The 14549-nt window shown below is 35.6% G+C and overlaps 1 protein-coding gene across 4 annotated transcripts in view; it reads right to left on the bottom strand.

Moving 5' to 3' along the window:
* Positions 1 to 14549, bottom strand: part of CNOT6 (CCR4-NOT transcription complex subunit 6) — a 91626-nt gene that overhangs the window by 23427 nt on the left and 53650 nt on the right. For all 4 annotated transcript variants that reach the window (XM_075993738.1, XM_075993739.1, XM_075993737.1 and 1 more), the window contains 2 exons: positions 10644 to 10830; positions 8310 to 8395 (listed from right to left, as the gene is read on the bottom strand). In XM_075993738.1, coding sequence (XP_075849853.1) covers positions 8310 to 8395; positions 10644 to 10830 — 273 coding nt within the window. The remainder of the gene's footprint in view (positions 1 to 8309; positions 8396 to 10643; positions 10831 to 14549) is intronic.

Here is a 14549-nt window from a genome sequence, read left to right as displayed (position 1 = left end):
AAGACAAAGAAACAAATCTTAAAAGCAGCTAGAGAAAAATGACAGCTTATCTGTAGGGGAAAAAAAAAATCATAGCTGATTTCTCATCACAAACCATAGAGGCCTTAAGGAAGTGACACAATATTTTTCAAGTGCTGAAAGAAAAAAACCTATCAAACCCAGAATCTTATATTCAGTGAAATTATCCTTCAGGGATGAAAGAGAAATAAAGACATTCTCAGATGAGGAAGAACTAAGAGAAATCTGCTGTCAGTAGACCTGTCCTAAGGAAACCAATAAAAGAAGTTCTCTAAGCCAGGTGCAGTGGCTCACACCTGTAATCCTAGCACTCTGGGAGGCCTAGGCGGGAGGATCGCTGAAGGTCAAGAGTTCGAAACCAGCCTGAGCGAGACCCCGTCTCTACTAAAAATAGAAAGAAATTAATTGACCAACTAAAAATATATATACAAAAAAAAAAATTAGGCCGGGCGTGGTGGCTCATGCTTGTAATCCTAGCACTTTGGGAGGCCGAGGCGGGCGGATTGCTTAAGGTCAGGAGTTCGAAACCAGCCTGAGCGAGACCCCGTCTCTAGTATAAATAGAAATAAATTAATTGACCAACTAAAAATATATAGAGAAAAAATTAGCCGGGCATGGTGGCGCATGCCTGTAGTCCCAGCTACTCGGGAGGCTGAGGCAGGAGGATTGCTTGAGCCAGGAGTTTGAGGTTGCTGTGAGCTAGGCTGACGCCACGGCACTCACTCTAGCCTGGGCAACAAAGTGAGACTCTGTCTCAAAAAAAAAAAAAAAAAAATTAGCCAGGCATGGTGGCGCATGCCTGTAGTCCCAGCCACTCGGGAGGCTGAGGCAGCGGGATCACCTGAGCCCAGGAAATTGAGGTTGCTGTGAATTAGGCTGACGCCACGGCATTCACTCTAACCTGAGCAACAAAGCGAGACTCTGTCTCAAAAAAAAAAAAAAAAAAAAAAGTTCTCTAAATAGAAAGGAAATGATAAAAGAACGAACCTTGGAACATTAGGAAAGAACAAAAAAGATAATAAACAAAAAAAACAGGTAAATATGTGCTTTCCTTCTCTTATACTTTCTTTTTTCTTTTTCTTGAGACACAGCATGGGCTAGAGTGCCATGGCATCAGCCTAGCTCACAGCAATCTCAAATTCCTGCCTCAGCCTCCCCAGTAGCTGGGACTACAGGCATGCACCACCATGCCTGGCTAATTTTTCTTTTCTTCTATTTTTAGTTGTCCAGCTAATTTCTTTCTATTTTTAATAGAGATGAGGTCTCAATCTTGCTGAGGCTACTCTCGAACTCCTGAGCTCAAGCGATCCGATCCTCCCGTCTCAACCTCCCACCCAGTATGCTAGGATTACAGGCGCTTTGTAAGCCACCACTCCTGGCCACCTTCTGTCACATTTTCTAAATCATGTTTGGTAGTTAAAAAAATAATTATGTAACACTGATGTGATTCTAAATGTATGCAGAGGAAGTGTTTTAAACAATTACATTATAAATGGGGGCAAATAGAAGGATGGAAATAAAGAGAGTTAAGGTTTCTGTATTTCACTTGAACTGATAAAATAACACCACTAGACTGTGATTAAGTTACACATACACAATGTATTACCTGGAGCAACCAACTAAGAATCTATGCAGATATACTCAAAATACTACAGATAAATCAAAACAAATGTCAAAAAACATGTTTAGGAAGGCAGGAAAAAGAAAACAGAATAACAGAAAATGGGATGAACAAAGAGAACACAAAAATAAAATGTCAGACTTATGCCCTAACTTATCAATAACTACCTTAAACATAAATGCTCTAAATATACCAAATTAAGAGACAGATTGGCAGAGTAGATTAAAAACCATGACCCAACTAACTACATGCTGTCCACAGAAACTCACTTCAAATATAACAACGCAGGCAAGAAAGGAATGGAAATACATCTGTATCACATATAATTTGAACAAAGGTAAGCAGCTGTGGCTATATTAATATAAAATAAAGAGGACTTCAGAAGAAATACAATTGCCAGAGACAGAAAATGATACTATGTAATCAGAAAGTGTCAATCCCCCAAGACACACTGTAATTTTAAATGTGTTTCCAAGCAACAGAACTGCCAAATATTTTCAGCAAAAACTGATAGAACTGAAAGGAAAATAGATAAAGCTACAATTATAGTTGGAGACTTTAACATCTCTCTTTTAACTATTGATAAAACTTGATAAAAACCTCAACACTATCAATCTAATAGACATTAGCTTAATACATAGGATTCAATAAACATTCATAGAACATCTTGCCTAATAACAAAATACATATTCTTTTCCAGTGCTCAAGGAACATATACCAGGATAGGATAAATCCTAGGCCATAAAACAAACTTGAACAAATTTAAAAGAACTGAAATCATATAGAATATATACTAGCACTCTGGGAGGCCTAGGCAGGCGGATTGCTCAAGGTCAGGAGTTCGAAGCCAGCCTGATCGAGACCCCATCTCTACTAAAAATAGAAAGAAATTAATTGACCAACTAAAAATATATATAGAAAAAATTAACCGGGCATGGTGGCACATGCCTATAGTCCCAGCTACTCAGGAGGCTGAGGCAGTAGGATTGTTTGAGCCCAGGAGATTGAGGTTGCTGTGAGCTAGGCTGATGCCATGGCACTCACTCTAGCCTGGACAACAAAGTGAGACTCTGCCCCCACCCCCCCTCAAACAAAAAGAATGTATACTCTGACCACAATGAAATCACAGACTGATTTATAATGTGTGGTGTGGTGGTGAATGCCTGTAATCCCAGCTATATTCAGGAGGCTGGGGCAGGAAGATGGCTGGAGTCCTAGGACAGTGAGAACCCAACTCTTAAAAACAAAACAAAACAAAACAAACATAACTGAAAGACAATAGGAGAATCTCTAAGCACTGGAAAATTGTAAATTATCCTCAGGTCAAATCTCAAGGGAAATTTTTAAATGTACTGAGCAAGTGAAAATGAAAATATAACCATTTCAAAATTTGTGGCTGGGCATAACTAAAGCAGGGCCAAGAGATACATCAGAAAAGAGGCAAAGTCTCAATTCAATAATTTAAACTACCGCCTCAAGAATCTAGAGAAAAAGAACAAAATAAACCCAAAAGCAAGAAGGAAGGAAATACCAAAGAGCAGAAATTCATGAAATTGAAAACTGAAAAATAAAAGACATTTTTTAAAAAGCTATTTCTTTGAAAATATCAGTAAAACTGACATACTTGTAAGCAAGACTAACAAAGAGAAAAGACAAAAATTACCAATATCAGTAATGAAACAAGGTATCACTATAGACCAGGCAGACAGCAAAAGGATAAGAGAACACCATGAACAACCGTGTGTGTGTGTGTGTATACATATACATATATATGGACCACTTCCTCAAAAAAACACAACTGTCACAACTAACTCATTATGAGAAATAGATAATTTGAATAGTCCTACAGCTATTAAGAAAATGAATTTGTAATTTTAAAATAATCTAAAAAGAAATCTCCAGGCCCAAATGTTATCACTGGAAAATTCTAGCAAACACTTAAAGAAAAATTAACATCAATTCTACAGAATATCTTCCAGAAGACGGAAGGGAATACTTTCAAATTCATTACATGACGCTGATATTACTCTTCTACCAAAAACAGAGCATTAATATAAAACAAACCAAAACTATAGACAAACAATCCTCATGCATACACAGACAAAAATTCTTAAGATGACAAGATTTTCTATGTAGAAAAGCCCCAAAAATCTACCAAAAAACCAAAAACCTTCTAGAATTCCTGGAAGTGAGTTCAACTAAATGGCAGGATATAAGATAAACATTAAAAAATCCATTGTACAGTCATGTACCACATAATGCTTTGGTCAACAATGGACCACGTCCTGTAAGACTATAATATTGTATTTTACTGTATCATTCTATGTTTAGATACACACATACTTATGGCTGCCTACAGTATTCAGTATAGTAATATGGTTTGTAGCCTAGGAGCAACAGGCTAGCCTATATATTCTAGGTGTGTAATAGGCTATACCATCTATGTTTGTGAAAGTATGCTCTGTGATGTTTGCACAATGATGAAACCATCTAATGATGCATTTTCAGAACTATCCCTGTGGTTAAGCAACAGATGACTACTTCTATATACTTGGAATAACATGCATGGAAGCAAATTTTACAATACAGTAACATTTACAATCACTCAAACCAAAAACAAAAAGACTTAGGTATAAACCTAACAAAATAAGTACAAGCCTTATATGCCCAAAACTACAGAACATTGACGAAAAAAGTGAATGAGGACCTAAACAGAGACATATAGCATGTTTGTAGATTGAGTGACTCAACACAGTAAAGATGTCAATTCTCCCAATCGGATACACAGGTTTAACATAATTCCTATCATACCCCCAGCAATATTTTTTTTGCAACAATAGACAAGATTAAAGTTTATAAAGAAAGGCAAAGCAACTAGAAGAGCTAAAACAATTTTGAAAAAGAAGACTAAAGTTGAGAAATCAGTCTACCCTATTAAGATGTACAGAGCTACTTACAGAGCTACAATTAACTGTGTGTTTGTTGGAAGGATAGACACATAGATCAATGGAACAGAACAGAGAACCCAGAAACAGATCCACACAGATATGTCCAACTGATTTTTGACAAAGGTGCAAAAACAATTCAATGGAGGTAAGACAGTCTATCCAAAAACTGTGCTAGAGCCATTGGAACATCCATAGCAAAAAAAAATAAAGCTTAAACTAATCCTCACATATTTTAACTCAGTTTTAAATCAAAGTGGATCACAGACTAAAATGGAAAACAAAACTTTCGAACAAAACATAGGAGAAAGTCGTTGGGATTTAGATCTATTAAAGAGTTCTCAGATTCAGCAGGATCCATAAAAGGAAAAAACTGATGAATGAACTCCATCAAAATTTAAAACTTTTACTATGCAAAAGGCCCTGTTAAAAGGATGAAAAGACAGGATACATACTGGGAGAAAATATGTGCCAAACCACATATCCGACAAAGGATAAGTAACCAGAATACATAAAGGACTCCAATAAACAAGCAAACAATCCAATTAGAACATAGACAAAGACATGAAGAAATATTTAACAAAAGAAAAATAATACAGATGACAAATAGCACATGCAAAGATATTCAATACTTTCAGCCATCAGAGAAATAGAAATCAAAACCATGAGATATGACCACACATCTATCAGAATGGCTAAAATAAAAATAGTGACAACACCAAATGCTGGTGAGGATGCAAGGAAATGGATCACTCATACACTGCTGGTAGGAATGAATGTAAAACAGTACAGTCACTACTGTTTTGCAATTTCTTGCAATTTGAATTTCTTGCAAACTGAAAACAGTTTTTCAATTTCTTAAAAAATTAAACACACAACCCTCAAATGACCCAGCAATTGCACTCTTGGGCATTTATCCTAAAGAAATGAGGACTTACATTCACACAGTAACCTGCACATGGAATGCTCATAGCAACTTTACTCATTAACAGCCCCAAATTGGAAGCAACCCAGATATCCTTCAGCGGAGAATGGTCAAACAAATCATGACACATTCATACTACGGACTACTACTCATCAATATAAAGGAACAAACTATCAATACATGCAACAACCTGGATGAATATACAAAGAATTAACCTGAGTGGAAAAAACCAATACATACGGTATGATTCTACTTAATAATATTCCTGAAACAGTAAAATTACAGAAGTAGAGAACGAAACAGTGGTTGTCAGGAGACAGCTGGGGCAGGAATAAAGTAGGTGTGGCTATAAAAGGGAAACAAGGGGATCCTTTGGTGATGGAAATGTCCTGTATCTTTGTAAAAGTGGCAAATAATTGTATGTATTTATGAGGTATGATGCAGTGTTATGATACATGTATATATTGTGGAATGATCACATCAGGCTAATTAACATATCCATCACCTCAAATACTTATTTGTGGTGAGAACATTTAAATCCATTCTTTTAGCCATGTCGAAATACACTTCATTATTATCTAACTGAAACTTTGTACCCTTTGACCAACATCTCTCCTTTACAGCCATTGACAATCCCTAGCCTCTGGTAACAGCCATTTCTGCTCTCCACTTCCATGAGTTTGACATTTTAAGATTCCACATGAAAATGAGATCATGCAGTATGTGTCTCTCTGTGCCTAGCTTACTTCACAAAATGTTCTGTATCTTGACTATTCTGCTTATGATACTGTGAAACCACAGTTTTGAAAGATAGTATCATTGAGGGAAAATGGGTAAAGGGGACAAGGACTATTCTGCACTATTTCTCACAAATGCATGTGAATCTACAAGCATCTCAAAATAAAAAGTTTAAGTAAAAAAAAGTGAGCATCTAAGTCACAGTTCTGTCTTTTAACGTAGCACAATTTTGAAGAATGTGGAAAAAATGTTGGGAGAGGGGAAGCAAAGCATGCAAGCCTTATACAATCAACTTTAAAGAAAATTGTCTGAAGTGAATCATGAGGCAGAAAAACTGGCTCTGTATGAATGTATTTTGTAGCAAACAGACATGACTATGAAGTGACACATTTTTCTCTCTTCCAAATATTTAAGAGGTACCATGACAAATCAATGATAGAAGTTTTCAGAGAGAGCAAAGACAATATAATGACTTTAAGAAGTAGATGGCACAACATTACAATTAAAGTATAAGCTATAAAAGCTCAGAAAAACAGAATTTATCCAAAAAAGGTAAAATCAGTGAAAAGAAGACTGCTATTACAGACAGATGTGTACTATTGTCTAATAGGATATCTGAGATAAACAAATGTCTCTTTGAAACTATACTTCCAAGGAAGAATCATAAAAGTCTCGGTGTAAAAGAATAAAGGAACTTTTTGAAATGGAAGAGCAAAAGATCATCAAAAATGTAGGTGCCATAAAGACTGCCCTACCCCTGCAAATGTGTACATTTTAGAGGCTTTTATGCACATTAAATCAGTATGAAAATTTGTGACTAATGACCCTATCTTCAAATAAAGTTAGTGAAAATTCTTAGTGAATACAAATTACGGTTTGTAAAATATATTCTATAAAATTATAAAACTCTGAACTGGAAGAACATACAACAGTAGCTGCCTCTGCCATGAGAAGAACTGAAAGAGGAATAAAAAAGCCTCAACATTTTGTAATGTTTTATTTACTTTACATTTAAAAATTAACAGAAAAGTGACAAAATATTCATCGTTAATTCTGGTAGTTAAGCATATGGACACACTTTGCTATACAGTACTTTTCTGTTCTTCAAATTTAAAAACAGAATACAAAGAAAAAGGACTAGGCTGTGAGATACAACAGAAAAAAAATCTCTTCATTTTACATTTCACTGGCCTTTATTTTAATAAGCATCAGCCAGTCCAGCCCACATATAAAAAAACTTTCCAAAAAGAATCATTTATTTATACAGCTGATGTTTATTCAATATGATTTTACATTTGTAAACATATGTTTGTATTTTTATTTTTAAATATTTTTTTGATTAATGAAATGGATTTATAGGAATAAAACGTAATTTTATAACTATATTTTTAAGAAATATGAGTGCAATTCTTGATCTCTTTACTCAGTAACCTTTTGTGAAGGAAGCAGCTATACAGTAGCCAGGACACACCTGCCCAAGACTGATGAAGGATCACTTAGTGTGATAAAAAATTTACAGGCATTAACATATTGTTAAAATGTGACTTTTAATCTTGCTGGCTTAAATAATATATATTTCCAATAGTTCTTGCTGGATCAATTATGCCCCCAATTGCTAACATATTAACTAAGTCCTCATAAATTAAACTTGAAATCCTGATCTTTATTAATCAGCAGTCTCAAATGGATTTCTGTACTTTATAAAGAATCTCCATTTTTTGAGATTTGAGCATAAGGAAAAAAAACCTGCTTATAACATAATGAAATAAAGAAAATATATCCTCAGGAATGTATCATTAGAATATAAGGTTGATTAAAACAGAGGCCAGAAAAACAAGGCTGGGCCAGGGGCAAAACATAATTCAAAAACTAGCAGACAGTCTACACGTGAACAAATGAGAGGAAACTGTTGCAATGAATCTAAGAAACTGATAAAGTCTAAGGAAAAGTGAGCCTGCAAAAAAAAAAAAAAAAAACTCCCCTGGCAAAAGGATCCTTAAAGCTTCTTTAGATCCAAAGACATGCATACAAACCATAAGCAGCACAAATATGGAAGTCATACCTTTCAGGCCTAAAGTCTGCAACTGAAACAGTTTTCCCAGTTCAAAAGGTAGAACTCGTAACAGGTTGTTATTTAAATGGAGCTCCCTGTTGATGTAAAAATTCCAGGAATTCAGAAAACATATTAACCTTTGACTGTTAAAGTCAACAATGTAATTTCTAGGAATACAAGCAACTAAGAATGACAAAATTTCATATTGTATTCCAATGTCTAGTATAATGCTTCATGAACTCTACGTTAAAATAAAACCAACTGCTATATGGTGGGAGGTGGGGGGAAAAACCAACTGCTATAGAGCAATACTTTTGTAAAATACAGAAAAAAAAGAATTACTAGAAAAATGAAACAAGGGGATGAAAGACTAAATATAAACCTCTATTTAAAAAGTATTAGTCCACACGAGTAGAGTTTATAACAAAAAAAAAAAAAAAAGTATTAGATTCAATAGATAAAACAGCCTAACATGTGAACTGTATAAAGAGAGGCTGGGCCTGGTGGCTCATGCCTATAATCCTAGCACTTCACAAGAGTCTGAGGTTGGGAGGATTGCTTAAGGCCAGGAGTGTGAGGCTGCAGTGAGCTCTGATGATGCCCCTGCAATCTAGCCTGGGTGACAGAGTGAGATTCCATCTCAAAAAAAAGGAACTAAAATGATCATGTAGTAACAACTCAAAAGAGCTCATGATAGCTGTACAATTAACTTTATAATTAGTATTTACTAAAGTTTCACTTTAGAAAAAACAGCAGCTGTATTAACTACTCATGATCATTTTAGTAATTTGTTTTATATAGATAACCATAATATAAATATCAAAGAAATATTCAATGGGGCCGGGGGGCCAACAATGAGATACTCGCAATTTCTTAAATTAAGTTTTATTTATCAATTTTTAAGTACAAAGGAAAACTATTTCTGTAATCTTTGGTTCTTGAAATTTAAGTCAATCTTGGTCACTACTGAGAAAACCAAAAGTCTGTAAGGCCATAAAATGAACAAGAAAAACTAGTTCTGAATAACTGGGAATCCTGTTTAATCTCCAAATATGTACATGGAAAGAAAGGTCTTCAAGTAAATTTGCTTCAAAGGACTAAAAGTGATTATATTATATCCTCAATAGTTAATCCTAGAAAAATGTCAAAAGGCTGGATTGGGAGCAATAAAGTCAAAGGAACTTTCACAAAGTCTTTATTCATTTTTACTACATAGCTCATGGCAGAAGGCAGGAGAAAACCCAGTGGAACCATGGAGAAAAGGCAGGTACTATAAAATTGGTAAGATATTCCTTCGTGATTAACATAAGAGCTGGAATTTGGATTTGTATTTAACTTGAATAGATATTATTCACCTTATAAAACAGAGGTAAAGTAATTATCACTTGCTAGACAGGGTGCTAGTGGCTTTTTACTCATTATTTCAAATATCCCTAATCCTGGGTTAAGAAGCTTGCCCAAGATCACACAACTTGGCCAGGTGCGGTGGCTCATGCCTGTAATTATAGCATTCTGAGAGGCCAAGGTGGGAGGATCGCTCAAGGTCAGGAGTTCAAAAACCAGCCTGAGCAAGAGCAAGACCCCATCTCTACTAAAAATAGAAAGGAATTAATTAGCCAACTAAAAATATATAGAAAAACAAATTAGCCAGGCATAGTGTCATGTGCCTGTAGTCCCAGCTACTCAGGAGGCTGAGGCAGGATTGCCTGAGCCCAGGAGTCTGAGGTTGCTAGGCTGACGCCACTGCACTCTAGCCCGGGCAACACAGTGAGCCTCTGTCTCAAAAAAAAAGAAAAAAAAAAAGCTCACACAACTTGTAAATGGCAAAGTCAAGATTCCAACCTGAACTCCATGTGACTCTAAATCCTATACATAGCCCTATAATCCTCCAAATTTAATAACTTGGCTTCTTTCAGGTCCAAGCTGTGCTATCATACATACAAGCCCTGGATGGCAAAAAAGGTTTCACCAATTGGCAATGGTTTCCTGGACCACACAGTGCTATGAAGGATGGTATGGTACCCCAACTGTCTGTTACAGGTGAGTATGTGGGATAACACAAGTGCTTTATATTTGTTTATCCCTACTTTGTCCAAAAATTTTGGTTCAAGAATAAGTACATTACACAAAACATAGCAATAAAAATTTCAGGCAGTGGATCTACTTAATTTATTATTTATTAGTTGACATTCGATTTTCCCAAAAACCTTTCATAAAGCATATAGTTATGTTTACTTTTATTAAATACTATTAAACAAACAGTGCTGTTTCCTAACAAAACAAAGGCTATAATTTTTTTTTAGGAGGTATATAGATAGTATGGACTAAGTTGAATCTACATACCTGAGTGATACCATGTTTCCGAGTTCTGCCGGTAAACTACGGATTTTATTAGATGACAGGTCCAGATACACCAGATTGTGAAGCTTCGCAATGTCTGAAGGAATGCGGGACAGGGAATTGTCACTCAAATGCAAAGCTGTCAAGTGAGTTAGTGACCATAAAGATGAGCTTAAGCTTCTTACTTTTCCTGTAAAATAAGATAAAAATGGGGAAGGATTATATAGTGTTCTGTACAATTTGTTTTGTGGATTACGTAAGACTCAGATGTTTTGATGAGTAACTTAAATTATTATCCACAAACTTGTGGGAAGGCGCAAATGGGGGACATCTTACCTATTCTTGAACAATTCACTGCTACAATTAAGTTATAAACTCTTAGCAGATTAAACCAAAAATTTAAGTTAATATATCAATATTTAGATTGCATCTTTATTTTTAAGAGCACAATGGGAAAGAATTTAACCTTTAAGGGACCTCAAATATGAGAGAAAAGGTAAGAGTAATTTATAGTAATGATAAATCCAATATTTGAACATTATGATTCATTTGGATTTATGCAAAACAAAAACAAATTCTAGTATCTCAGAGGCTGTTCATATCTGTACACCAGAAAATAAGAATTTTGCCTTAAAGCAAAAAGGAAACAAGATATTCTGTTTAGTTGCATTTTATGACCAGAGTACCCAAGGGATAACTGTACCAAGAACCATGTAACTGAATAAAATCTGTACTGTATATGCATTATACAAGTAAAAATACTTGCCAAGAAATATTTCAGATATTGTCATAACTTTATAATCAAACAGTAGTAGGCACAGGATTCAGTGACTAAGAATAGAATGGTAATAACTCGTGAATGCAATATTCAATCTGTACTTTGGCACTTTTTGATAAGATGTTTCTACAATCCATTTAAGAACTTTCCCCATAGTCCCCTAATAGTTCAGGAACTAATCTGAAACAATAAAATAAACAGATGTAATAAAAATATGCCAGTCTTTGAAAACTGATTTTCTATTGGCTGAAAAAAGCATCCCTTGGAGACTTTTACTTCTGATCATGATGGAGTAACAGGAACAAAATTTACTATCCCACCTGCAACAACTATAATACTAGACAATAAAAACGAATCAACAAATTTCAGAGATCAGACACCAACCATTGGAGGAGAGTGATCCCTAAAGGGTGGGAAACAAACAAGGTGGGCCCTACATTTGCCTACCTTACTTCCTAGACAGCATTTGCAGGAGGCAGCCCAGGTTGAGCACGTGATCTCCCCACGGAGATGTGAGACAGAGAAAGTCCAGGGAAATCAAGGTAACTGGAGTTCAAGAGGCACAGTAGCAGAGAGAGAAATGGATAGACAGAGATGTCTGATGATGGTCCTCCTCAAGTTTTCAACTGAGTAATAATAATCAGCACATGCATATGAGAAACTGCCTGAGACAGAGGAAGAAACACCCAAAAGGACTGCTGGGCAATAATCCCCAAGTTCACAAAGAACCAAGGCTAGATGTATTCCCATCTACCACAGAGAGGACTGCTAATGGTTCCTTCTTGGGATGATGAAAATGTTCTCAAACTGATTGTGGTAAATGTTGCACAACCCTGTGAATATACAGAAAACACTAAATGTGCCCTTTAATTGGGTGAATTCTATCTCAAGCTGTTACAAAAAAAGAGAGAAAGACAGAAAAGTGTCCTTATTTAATGAAAACTATAAATCCACAGGTACAAAAAGCTCAATGAATCCATCAAACATTTGAAAATTCCATAAAAAGAAAATTACACAAAGGCATGTCTTAATTAAATGGCTTAAAACAAATTAAAAAGAGAAAATCTAAAAAGCAGCCGGGAGCGGGGGAACTGCATTTTACACAGAGGAGCAAAGTTAAGATGCCAACCGACTTCTCGTTGTAAACAACGCAGGAGAGATGACAGTGGATCAAAATCTTTAATGTACTCAAAGGGAAAAAAAATCATGCCAACCTAGCAACTCAACAAAAATATCTTTCAATAATGAAGGCAAGTTAAATATTTTTTCTGATACAGGTTGAGCATCCCTAATCCAAAATCCAAAATCTCCAAAATCTGAAAGCTTAAGTGCTGACATGAGATGGTGACCACACCTTTGCTTTCTGATGGCTTAATGTACACAAACTCTTGTTTCATGCATAAAATTATTAATAATACTGTATAAAATTGCCTTCAGGTTATGTGTATAAGGTATACATGGAACATAAATGAATTTCATGTTTAGACTTAGGTCCCCTCCCCAAGATATCTCATTATGTATATGAAAATATTTCAAAATTTAAAAATTCCAAAATATGAAACACCTCTGGTCCGAAGCATTTCAGATAAGGGATACTCAACCTACATAGGAAAGCTTAAAGATTTTGTTGCGAGCAGACCTACATGACACGAAATTAAAGAATATTCTTGAGGCAGAAGAAACAGAATGCCAGATGGGAAATCTACATTAATAGAAAGGAATGAAGAACACCAGAAATAGTAAATTATGTGGGTAAATATAAGAGATACTTTCTTACATATTTTAAATCTCTTTAAAAGATAATTCACTATTTTAAAAAATTAGCAACAAAATAGTGTCAAGTATAAACATGCAGAAGTGACACGATAAAAGAATAAAGGATGGGAGGAGAAAACAAAAGCGTATTGGGTGCTTATACTGTATGTGAAGTGATGTAACATTCCTTGAAAGTACACTGAATCAACTAATGAAACAAAGAATTATAGCAAAAAAAAAGCCAACAAATGAGGTAAAACAGAATGATGAAAAGATACAACACTCAATTTTTTTGAAACAAGGCAGGGGAAAAAACAGAAGAATAAATGGTATGAACAAAAAACAAATACTAGGCCAGGCGCGGTGGCTCACGCCTGTAATCCTAGCACTCTGGGAGGCCGAGGCCTGATTCCTCGATGTCAGGAGTTCAGGACCAGCTTGAACAAGAGTGAGACCCCATCTCTACTAAAAATAGAAAGAAATTAGCCAAACAACTAAAAATATATAGAAAAAAATTAGTCGGGCATGGTGGCACATGCCTGTAGTCGCAGCTACTAGGGAAACTGAGGAAGGATCGCTTGAGCCCAAGAGTTTGAGGTTGCTGTCAGCAAGGCCGATGCCACAGCACGCTAGCCTGAGCAACAGAGTGAGACTCTGTCTCAAAAAAAAAAAAAGAAGAAGAAGAAGATAAAGGGACTTCAGTAAAACAAATAAACAAAACCCCAAATAGCAAGATGGTGGATTTAAAATCCAACCATAAGAATAATTACATTAAAATTAAATGGTGTAAACAATCCAACTAAAATGAATAGATTGACAATTTGCATTTAAAAAGGAGCAAAACCCAATTATACAATGCCTACAGAAAATGTACTTCAAATATAAAGACAAGTAGAATAAGAGTATGAAAAAAGATAAATTATGCCAATACTAATCAAAAGACAGAAATAGCTTCATTAATACCTGACAAAGTAGATTCCACAGCAAAGAATAAAGGAATAAAGAAAGTAATTTCATACTGATAAAGGAGTCAACTCATCAAGAGGATATACAATCCTAAATCTTAAATGTTTCTGTAGCAATTAATAATAAAGCATCAGGCCTGGCGCGGTAGCTCACGCCTGTAATCCTAGCACTCTGGGAGGCCGAGGCAGGTGGATTGCTCAAGGTGAGGTGTTCGAAACCAGCCTGAGCAAGAGCGAGACCTCATCTCTATTATAAATAAAAAAGAAATTAATTGGCCAACTAATATACATAGAAAAAATTAGCCAGGCATGGTGGTGCATGCCTGTAGTCCCAGCTACTCAGGAGCCTGAGGCAGGAGGATCACTTGAGCCCAGCAGTTTGAGGTTGCTGTGAACTACGCTGACGCCATG

Source organism: Microcebus murinus, chromosome 17 (genome assembly GCF_040939455.1).
Source record: "Microcebus murinus isolate Inina chromosome 17, M.murinus_Inina_mat1.0, whole genome shotgun sequence".
Classification (NCBI taxonomy): domain Eukaryota; kingdom Metazoa; phylum Chordata; class Mammalia; order Primates; family Cheirogaleidae; genus Microcebus; species Microcebus murinus.
This window is presented reverse-complemented; position numbering and strand designations above follow the sequence as displayed.